This window comes from Nomascus leucogenys, chromosome 10, assembly GCF_006542625.1.
Source record: "Nomascus leucogenys isolate Asia chromosome 10, Asia_NLE_v1, whole genome shotgun sequence".
In the NCBI taxonomy this organism is placed as follows: domain Eukaryota; kingdom Metazoa; phylum Chordata; class Mammalia; order Primates; family Hylobatidae; genus Nomascus; species Nomascus leucogenys.
The window spans coordinates 100,183,281-100,194,177 of record NC_044390.1 but is presented as its reverse complement, the minus strand read 5'-3'; the positions used below and the strand labels follow the sequence as shown (position 1 = coordinate 100,194,177).

The 10,897-nt window shown below is 40.1% G+C and overlaps 1 protein-coding gene across 1 annotated transcript in view; it reads right to left on the bottom strand.

Annotated features, from left to right (window-relative positions):
- Positions 1-2,807: 2,807 nt before the first annotated feature.
- ZNF10 (zinc finger protein 10) overlaps positions 2,808-10,897 on the bottom strand; it is a 29,190-nt gene continuing 21,100 nt past the window's right edge. Inside the window, exons 4-5 of the mRNA XM_003281808.3 lie at positions 10,361-10,456; positions 2,808-6,765 (exon numbers count right to left, since the gene is read on the bottom strand). Of these exons, the coding sequence (XP_003281856.1) occupies positions 5,300-6,765; positions 10,361-10,456 (1,562 nt within the window). The 3' untranslated portion in view covers positions 2,808-5,299. The remainder of the gene's footprint in view (positions 6,766-10,360; positions 10,457-10,897) is intronic.

Here is a 10,897-nt window from a genome sequence, read left to right as displayed (position 1 = left end):
TGTTTAATATTTTGAGGATTTGCCAAACTTTTCCAAAGTGGCTGCACCATTTTACAGCCTCACTAGCAATGTATGTGTTCTAATTTCTCCAATCCTCCCTAACATTTATCATGTCTTATTTTTCTTAGCCATGCTACTGGATCTGAAGTGCTTCTCTCTTTATGGTTTTGATTTGCATTTCCCTAATGACTAATGATCTTAAGCATCTTTTCATGTATTCACTGGCCATTCGTATGTATTCTTCTGTGAAGCATCTGTTAAAATATTTTGCTTTTTGTAATTCGTTTTTTTCTTTTACTGAGTTATGAGTTTTTCACATTCCGGATACAAGTCCTTACCAGATACCTGTATTGTGAATATATACTCCTACGGGTTTTTTTTGTTTTGTTTTATTCCAGAGAGGGTCTCACTTTGTCACCCAGGCTGGAGTGCAGTGGTTCGCTCATGGCTCACTGCTGCCTTTATCTCCCAGATTCAAGAGATCCTCCCACCTCAGCCCTCCCCAAACCCTACCTCTGCACCCCCGTATAGCTGGGAGTACATGTGCGGGCCACCATGCTCAGATTTTTGTAGCTTTTTTTGTAGAGATGGGGTTTTGCCAAGTTGTCCAGACTGGTCTCAAACCCCTGGGCTCAAGTGATCTGCCCACCTCGGCTTACCAAAGTGCTAAGATTACAGGTATGAGCCACTGCACCCGGCCCTATTGTTTTAAAAGAGCTGAAGTTTTAAATTTTGAGGAAGTCTGATTTATATTTGTGCTTTTTGTGTTATGTATTTTTGTGTTTTAACTATATCCTCATGACAGTACCACAGTCTTCATTGCTGTAGCTGTATAGTCAGCTTTGAAATTAGGTAGTATAAGCCCTTCAACTTTGTTCTTTGAAAAAATTTGCTTTGATTATTCTAGGTCCCTTGCATTTCCCTATAAATTTTTGGTTATTTTGTCAATAACCACACAAATGTCTACGAATTTAAAGATTAATTTCGGGGCCGGGCGCGGTGGCTCACGCCTGTAATCCCAGCACTTTGGGAGGCTGAGTCAGGCAGATAATGAGGTCGGGAGATCGAGACCATCCTGGCTAACACGGTGAAACCCCGTCTCTACTAAAAATACAAAAAAATTAGCCAGGCGTGGTGGTGGGTGCCTGTGGTCCCAGCTACTCGGGAGGCTGAGGCAGGAGAATGGCGTGAACCCGGAAGGCAGAGCTTGCAGTGAGCCAGATCGCACCACTGCACTCCAGCCTGAGTTACAGTGCGAGACTCCGTCTCAAAAAAAAAAATAAATAAAATAAAGATTAATTTCGGGAGGACTGCCATCTTAACAATACTGAGTTTTCCCATCCCTGACCAAGGTACATTTCTCCATTTCTTTTGTGTTATTTATTCTTATTATATGTTCCTTAACTTCTTCAGCAACGTTTTATAGTTTTCACTGTGCAGGTCTTTCATGTTTCATTAAATTTATCTAAGTATTTCACATTTTTTCTATCATTGTAAATGGAATTATATTTCTAATTTCATTTCCTAATTGGTCACTGTTAGTCCAAGCTGCATCATTTTATAAACCCCCAACCATTTCACAGACCCTGGTCAAGGCGATTCTTCAGGGGCTTGGGCCATGAGAAACATCCTAACCACCTGACTACAGGAACATCTTTATCAAATTCTGCCGGGCAGCAAGCCATACCACCCAGACCCCTTCCACTTACACCTATAATTACCCCAGCCTGAAAGCAGCAGTGGGCTCCGGCACTAAGCTGGTCCCCTCTCTGCAGGTTTTTGCTAGCAATCAACCTGTGTTTCTGTTGAGCCACTAACTCTCTCTTTAACCCTCACCTTTCCTTCAAAACCTAACTTTTTTTGTATCGTTATAAATGGAACTGTATTTCCAATTTCATTTCCTAATTGGTCGCTGCTAGTATAAGAAATAAAATTGTTTTTTGTAACCTCATATCCTATGACCTTGCTAAATTCCTTTATTAAGGTTCTAGTAGCTTTTTTTTAACGGAAAAGGAAGAGTCTCACTCTGTCACCCAGGCTAGAGTGCAGTGGTGCGATCCTGGCTCACTGCAATCTCCGAATCCCGGGTTTAAGCGATTCTCCTGCCTCAGCCTCCCGAGTAGCTGGGATTACAGTCATGCGTCACCACACCCAGCTAATTTTTGTATTTTTAGTAGAGACGGGGTTTCACCATGTTGGCCAGGCTGGTCTTGAACTCCCAACATCAGGTGGTCCACCCGCCTCAGCCTCCCAAAGTGCTGGGATTACAGGCGTGAGCCACCGTGCCGGGCCTCTAGTAGCTTATTAACACGTATGAGCCCTCACACCCCTTTTTTCTCCAAAAGGGGTCTCACCCTGTTGCCCAGGCTGGAGTGCAGTGCTGTGATCATAATTCACTGCAACCTCAAACTCTGGTCTCAAGTGGTCCTCCTGCCTCAGGGCCTTTTAAGTAGCTAGGACTATAGGTATGCACCACCACACCTAATTTTTAAACTTTCTGTAGAGACAGGGTCTTGCTATGTTGCCCAGTCTGGTCTTGAACTCAATCAATCCTCCTCCCTCAGCCTCCCAAGTTGTTGGGATTATAAGCATGAGCCAACACACCAGGCCTTGGTATGAGCTTTTGAAGAAAAAAAAAAAAAATTCCATCACTGAGGAGATTGTTTTCCTAATTCTAAAAGTAAGACATATTATTTCAGGAGGCTTTGGAAAGAACTGAAAAGTGTAAAAATAGAAAAGGAAACACCAATTTTCCCAATATATAGGCTAACTACTGTTAATATTTTGACAAATTTCCTTAGTTTTGGGCAACACTCATTTTTTACAATACATTTATTTTGACATATTTGAGCTTATTCCATATTAAGAATTATTTATCATGCTTTTTTTGTAACACATGACAGCATTTTTCCTGTTACCAAACTTTTTGTGTACATATTTTAATGCCTGCATAATCTTCCATTACACAGATATGCCACAAATATTATGCTAGTGTACATTTTTTCATTTTGCAAATTATGCACTGTCATAAATATTTCAGTGATCATCCTCATACATATTTCTGTCTTCATTACAAGTTAGACCCTTAAGGTGTTAACAATAGTAATATTATTAATGGCACCTACTATATGCCAGGCACTCTTTTATATGATTCATACATATCATCTCAATCCACATGACAACGCTTTGAGGTAGATACTAGTAGTATCCTCATTATACAGTTGAGGAAATTGAGCCACAGGTTATTAGCAATGTTAAGAGCCCCAGTTAAGTGACTATTCTACTCCCTTAATGAAAACCATTTCTGATAGGCATGTTGTATGTGGGCATGGTGTGTACACAGTGAGAAGAGCAGTAGGAAACATGAAACCTAGGATCTACTTCTGAGTCTGACTTCACTGAAAATGTGAGACAGGGGCCAATTCACTTGATCTCAATTGTACAATGACAAGTATGAGCTAGAGGCTGCCATGTTCCTCGTAGTTCTCAAGTCTCCTGATTCTAACCATCATTTCTAGGTTTTTTCCTCGCAGAGAGATCAAGATCTCTGGTTGGCTTCAGCAATACTTCATCTATCATTCAACAATCAATCATTGAGCAGCTAATATTTATGCTAGAAAATGGAGAATCATGGTCAGTCCCTATATACAACAGATTGATTTATAGAATGAAAGAGAATTAAAATAGATCCTCTTCCTGAATCTTTTGTGGGTTATTAACTTACCAGACAATCTGAAGACTGGGATCCTCTCCACAGAATGGAAAACCTTTGTACAAACAGAATAAATGTGTATACAACATTACAAGCTGTTTATTGATCCTCAGAAATGAAACCTATATCCACTATTTCTCAGTGATTTTCCCAAGCTGTTGAGTTCTGATTTAGGCAAAAGGGAAAAACCATGTATGACTGTAAGGGAAGTGAGAACTCAGTAAATTCTTATAAGCACACAAGCAGATTTCAATTAAATAACAGATATTAAGGTGCGGCAATATTAATAATCACAGCCAGTAACTACAGAGAACATAATATATGTCAGGCACTATTCTAAGCTGTTTCCGTTTACTCATTTAATACTCACCATAATCCTACCAGGTAAGTACTATTATTATTACTAATTTACAGAGGAGGATATCAGTAAGTTTGGCACAGAGAAGCTAAGCAGCATGTTCAAGATCACCCAGCTAGTGGGGTTTCAACCTGGGTAGTCTAGCTCAAGTCTATGCTCTTAAATACTAATCTTTCTTTATAAAGATAAAAGACTACCTTGAAAAGGGGGGTATCTTTGGACCATGCTCTGTTTATCACATGAGGACACTTGCTCTAAATATTGTTTAAATACTTGTTCCCACTAAAATGGGGACCCTCCCTGATATGTTCAAATGCCCAATGTTCCCCTAGGTCCTAACATCCAGAGAATTACTGTTTTTAAATTCTCAGGAGCTTTTGCAGTGCTAATAAGAGTGGAAAAAGTGGAACTCTGTGACCCAAAACAATTTAGAATAGGAAAGCTCATTAACAGGTGGTACTCAAAAGCTTCTTTGATGGTAGAATAGAGAAACTAGATATCCTCTTACAATATTTAAAAGTTTCTTAAAATAATTATTACAGCAACATTAAACAGACTATAAAACTCAGTCAAAATCTCATTATCTAACAAATCAATTCTGTTCAATTATCTATATACTTTCAATTCTTGCCCACATGCAAATGTACTTAAAAATGGGTTAGTACTGGTAGTGGAGATGTGTTGTTTTTAATTGTACTGCATTATAAGCATTTTCCTTGCTGTTAACCAAAATATGGTTTCTACCAGACACATAAAACATACCAAACACTACTAAATGTCCCAGAAGAGAGACACAGTCAAGTAAACAATGACATATTGACTGAAATATTATTTTCCATCTTTTGTTGCATTAACTGTATCATTTCTTAATTCTCAGCGACAACTCCGTACAGTAGCATACTCATTTCTTTTCAAATGAAGGGGTTCTCGCTCAACAACTCACCTATTTAATAATTCCTTCTCAGATTCTAGCATTTAAGACTTGGTCAAGAATGCTCCCAGGCCAATTACTTCTGTAGGAATTCATGAAAAGAAGAAAATCTGATGGACTTGTGTACTGAAATAAAATCTGTGGTTTCTTTCCCTTCCAGGACCAATTCTCTAATGTGCAATAGGATAGTAACAAGACTGAAAGCATTTCCACATAGATTCAATTTGTACAGCTTATCTCCAGGAGTTCTCCAATGCAAAATAAAGTCATTGCTCTTTGTGATAAATTCCCATATTTATTAGTAAGCATTTTCTCTAATATGATTTGTCTGGAATCCAATAAGGTTAGAGGTATTAACAAGCGCTGTCCCACATTGATTGCATGTTAAGAACTGCTCTCCAGTGTGAGCTATTTGATGAACTATAAATGGAGAGTTCTGGCTGAAGATAATGCCACATTGATTACATTTATAGGTCTCTTCTCCAATATGAATTCTCTGGTGCTTAATGAGGTCATTCTTCCGGATGAAGGCTTTCCCACACTGACAGCATTCATATGGTTTCTCTCCAGTGTGTATCCTCTGATGCACAATAAGGGCAGAACTCTGGCTGAAAGATTTTCCACAATCATGACACTCATATGGTTTCTCTCCAGTGTGGGTTCTTTGATGTGAATAAAGGTGAGAGCTTCGACTAAAACATTTTCCACAATCCTTACACTCAAAAGGTTTTAGTCCAGTGTGAATTCTATGATGCACAACAAGGTGAGATCTCTGGCTGTAAGACTTTCCACATTCATTGCATTCATAGGGCCTCACTCTCACATGGGTTCTCTGATGCAGAATGAGATGTGTGCTCTGTCTGAAAGATTTCCCACATTCAGGACATTCGTATGGTTTCTCTCCAGTATGTGTCCTCTGGTGTCTAATAAGCCTAGAGCTATGAACAAAAGATTTCCCACACTGATTACATGTGTACAGTTTGTCTCCTGTATGAGTTCTCTGATGGGTAACTAGGTGAGAGAACCAGCTGAAGGATTTTCCACATTCTTTACATTCATAGGGTTCCTCACCAGTATGGGTCTTTTGATGTCCAATGAGGTGAGAACTCCGGCTGAAAGATTTTCCACATTCTTTACACTCATAGGGTTTTTCTCCAGTATGAATAAGCTGATGCCTAGTAAGATTAGAGCGCCAGCTGAAGAATTTTCCACATTCCTTACATTCATAGGGTTTCTCTCTATGTATGCCCTTTGATATACCAAGAGATGAACCATGAGTAAGAGAGTTGTCATTATCAGGGCATTTGTAGGATTTATCACCTGTGTGAGCTCTTGCAAACTGAATAAGGTGAATGTTTTGACAGAAAGTTTGACCACATTCATTACTGTTACTTGCACAGCCTTCCTGATGACCATTAAGAACTAAATCATGTTTTAAACTTTTAGTATGTGAGTCACGTTTATGGAAATACTCTCTCAGTACTAGCTGAGCAGGAAGAAGACAGTTTCCCCCATATTTACCACTTTCAGAGACTCTCTCCTGGGTAAGTACTTTCTTTTGGGTGAATGCCACTTGCCTCAAATGTCTCTCTGGGTTTTCCTGATACTTGTCTAACTGGTCTCTACATTTCCAGACTTCTTCTAATGACAAATACCAGAGATCATTCCTTGCCATTCCTTCCGTTTTAATGTCACATGATCGCTTATCTTTAAAAATGCTCCTGCTGGAAACTGATGATTTGATTTCAAATGCCGTCTCTGAATCTGAAAGAAATGAAAAATTTTTGTGTAACTAAAGAGAGTATTAAGGCGAGAATGGTAGGATGTATGTGGAGACAAAGTATGCAAGATGTACACAGTTGCTTTCAAATACGGCTTTATAACTTTGATAGAGAATGAGAAAAGGAAGAATGGAGCAGTAAACAGTAAATGCATTGGGGTATACAGTACTCACAAAGGGCAAAAGGAGTAAGGAGAAGCCACAGGACACAGCATGACACATGGGATCAGGGTATCAATGGTGAGGGTAGAAATAAGGGAAATTCCATAAAAACGACTGCACTCTCATTTTCTAAGCCAGATATTAACAATGTAAGTTCCTCGCCTGTCTACTTGTTGTCAGGACTTTCCCCTGACACACATTCTTCACATTACTATCAAATTAGTATTCTTTTTTTTTTTTTTGAGACAGTTCCACTCTTGTTGTCCAGGCTGGAGTGCAATGGCACGATCTTGGCTCAATGCAACCTCTGCCTCCCAGGTTCAAATGATTCTCCTGCCTCAGCCTCCCAGGTAGCTGCGATTACAGGCACCTGCCACCATGCCTGGTTAATTTTTAATATTTTTAGTAGAGACAGGGTTTCACCATGTTGGCCAGGCTGGTCTTGAACTCCTGACTTCAGGTGATCCACCTGCCTTGGCCTCCCAAAGTGCTGGCATTATAGGCGTGAGCCAGTGTGTCCGGCCCAATTTAGTATTCTTAAACCATGAATGCAGCCATACGTCAGGCAATGCTTTTTATCCAAATCACAGAAGCACTATAGAATAACACCCAGATAAGTGACACAACAGACCTCTCAGAGCGGCTGCATTACAAGGTGGAAGAGTAACTGCACAAAAGTTACCAAGATACAAATTCTAATCTAAGTTTTATACTACTACTAGTGGTGAATTTAGACAAGTTGCTAAACTTTGAAGAATTCATTTTGCTTATCTGTTAATCTAAGGATGACAGTATTTGTTATTTAAGATTATTGTATTATATAAAGCATGAGCCTATTACAGTCTCTGGCACATTTATGGTCAAAGCAATAAGATTTACAATAATCATTATCATTCTTCCCATTTTTTTGATTTCTTTGTTCTGAAACATAAGGACTTAACAACTGATAGGACTACTACCACAAGATGTGAACTTAGAATCTGAAGCCTGACCCATATTCTCTTAGAATTTCTGCCATCTGCTACCTGTGTATATTACTGCAAATTATTTCTCTTGAATAAGAGCTTTATCTGTTTCTCAATGTCTTTCAGGTAAAACATATAATCCCAAACCTAAAAAATACACTGATAATACCACTTCATCTTACATAAGTGGGGTGACATTCCACTCTTACCTGGTATTATGGGTTAAACTGTATCCCCCCAAAAAAGGTATGTTGAAGTTTTAATCCTCAGTATCTCACACTATGACCATATTTGGAAATACAGTCTTTCCAGATGTAATTAGTTATGATGAGGTAGTACCAGAAATAGGATGGGCCCCTAAGCCAGTATGAGGGTGGTCCTCCATAAAACAGACACAGATACAGGTAAAGAGAATATGTGAATGTGGAGACCAAGACTGGAATGATATATCCACAAGCCAAGGAATACCTAGGGCCAGCAGAGCCTGGAAGAGATAAGGAAAGACCCTCTCCTAGAAGCATAGCAGAGCCCCACTGACATCTTCATTTTGGACTTACAGCCTCCAGCTGTGACATGATACATTTTGGTTGTTTTGAGCCACCTAACTTCTGGTTCTTTGTTACCGCAGCCCCAGGAAACTAATACACCTGGTAAATGATCCCTGTGCCAGGCCTGGTCCCTAGATGACTTCCTTATACAATCCCACCCCGACCAGTCCTGTCCCTTACCACTTCGTTAGTTCCTAGTTTCTTCCCCATCCTGATGATTTTTAATAGGAAATACACCACCCTTTCTCCCCTTTCCCCAACCCAGAACATCAGAAAATCTTATGGAGAAGTTTTTCAACCTACAAATGCCAACTGGAAGATTCTATGAAGAATATGTATAAGGGGGGTGCTGAGCACTAATGGAGGATAATTCTGAGTGGAGAGTTTGATCATAAGAATGAGGTGCTTTATTAATATCCTAAAATCTTCTGCATATTATGTAATACAGCCATGCCAGTAAGTTATTGTCGAAGTCTATTGGACCCATTAATCAACTAATCATCTGATTTTTAAAAATCATCACTCGTTATATTTTTTGTTTTGATAATGAATTTAACAGCCTTGTAGATTCTGTAAAACTCCATGCATTTAAGCCCATGAAGTCTGAGTATTTCTTCTGACAATAAATTCTCAATAAAAACATAAACTGCTGGGTCCAGTTAATAATTGTTATTTTTGGATACTTGTCAACAGACATTCAGGAAAGCTTACTAGATGAACAAAATAGAAAAGAAAGAAAGAAGGTAAGTAATAAAGAAAAGAAAATATAACAATATTTCCTCCCATGGTCCCAAGGCAGTTGAAAGACTTGCTTTGAGATAGCATTTTGATACAATCACCTACAAGGCAAATACTAAAAAGTAAAAAAGAACTTATGATAATATTTCAAAGTAGAGATTTAAACTAAGTGGAAGTTCAGAAGAGGAAGAGGCCAGTACTTAATGAGGAATCATAAAAGGCTTCATGGGAAAGAACTTGAGGCTAAATTACAGGACAAGTAAGACTCAGATTTAATTTATATCACACTCAAAGTCTGAGATGCAGGGAAATGCCTAGAAATAAATTTTTAAAACATTAAATACAAAACTAGATAGAGGCCGGGCATGGTGGCTCACGCCTGTAATCCCAGCACTTTGGAAGGCCGAGGTGGGCAGATCACTTGAGGTCACAAGTTCGAGACCAGCCTAGCCAACATGGTGAAACCCTATCTCTCCTAAAAATACAAAAATTAGCTGGGCATGGTGGTGCATGCCTGTAATCCCAGCTACTCGGGAGGCTGAGGTGGAAGAATCACTTAAATCTGGGAAGCGGAGGTTGCAGTGAGCCAAGATCATGCCACTACACTCCAGCCTGGGAGACTGAGTGAAACTCCATCTCAGAAAAAAAAAAAAGATCTAAAGTACAGTAGGAAAAACTGGTGTTTCTGTGAGCAGTCATTCTGGAAAGGAAGGAGAGTTGCGGCAACAGGAATTATGAAATCTCTGCAGCAGTTTTCTACCTGGCAGAAAACAAACTCTCAGAAAAGAAGGTGATGAGTCCCACTCCAGAGCTTACACAGAGAACTGAGTTGTGGGAAGGGGTCACATGAAAGAACAAAGAGAGGCAAAAATGCAAGAAGTGATTCTTTGACAAATGAGAGCACAAGATGCTAGGGTTAGTGGTAACAATTAGGAGAGCGACACGTGCAAGCGCTGAAACCAAGCACGTCAACAGACAGAGAAACCTTTGCCTCTGAATGCAAATGGAATGCAAAGACTGGCAGTGGGGAAATAAGGGCCAGATGAACTCAGTCTTCCCAGGAAGAAGGACCTGTGAGGAGGGCCAGTGACCACTATCTCTAGAAGTTCTAGCACCTCACAGCCCATCTGGGCTGCTGCCTATGACAACTCTTGTCTGGTCCTCACCAGGATGGGTCTCTTGGTGAATCCCTCTCTCCATCAGCCAGGGCTCTTCTCCCTTCTCCAACCGGAGGATCACATCTGGCTTAGTAAGCTGATAACCTGTTCACAGTGAAAGACAAAGAACAGGGTAAGAGTCAGGGGAGCTCTGGGGTAGGCACAAAGAAACATCTCAGATTCAACCTGACCACCAACTCTCTGCAGGACTGGCAGGGACTCTAAGGTTGACAGACGCAGGAAAACGTATTTTATTTTATTTACTTATTTATTTTGAAATGGAGTCTCGCTCTGTTGCCAGGCTGGAGTGCAGTGGCATAATCTTGGCTCACTGAAACCTCCGCTTCCCAGGTTCAAGTGATTCTCCTGCCTCAGCCTCCCAAGTAGCTGGGACCACAGGCGCACGCCACCACGCCCAGCTAATTTTTGTACTTTTAGTAGAGATGGGGTTTCACCATGTTGGTCAGGACGGTCTCAATCTCTTGACTTTGTGATCCGCTCACCTTGGCCTCCCAAAGTGCTGGGATTACAGGCGTGAGCCACCAT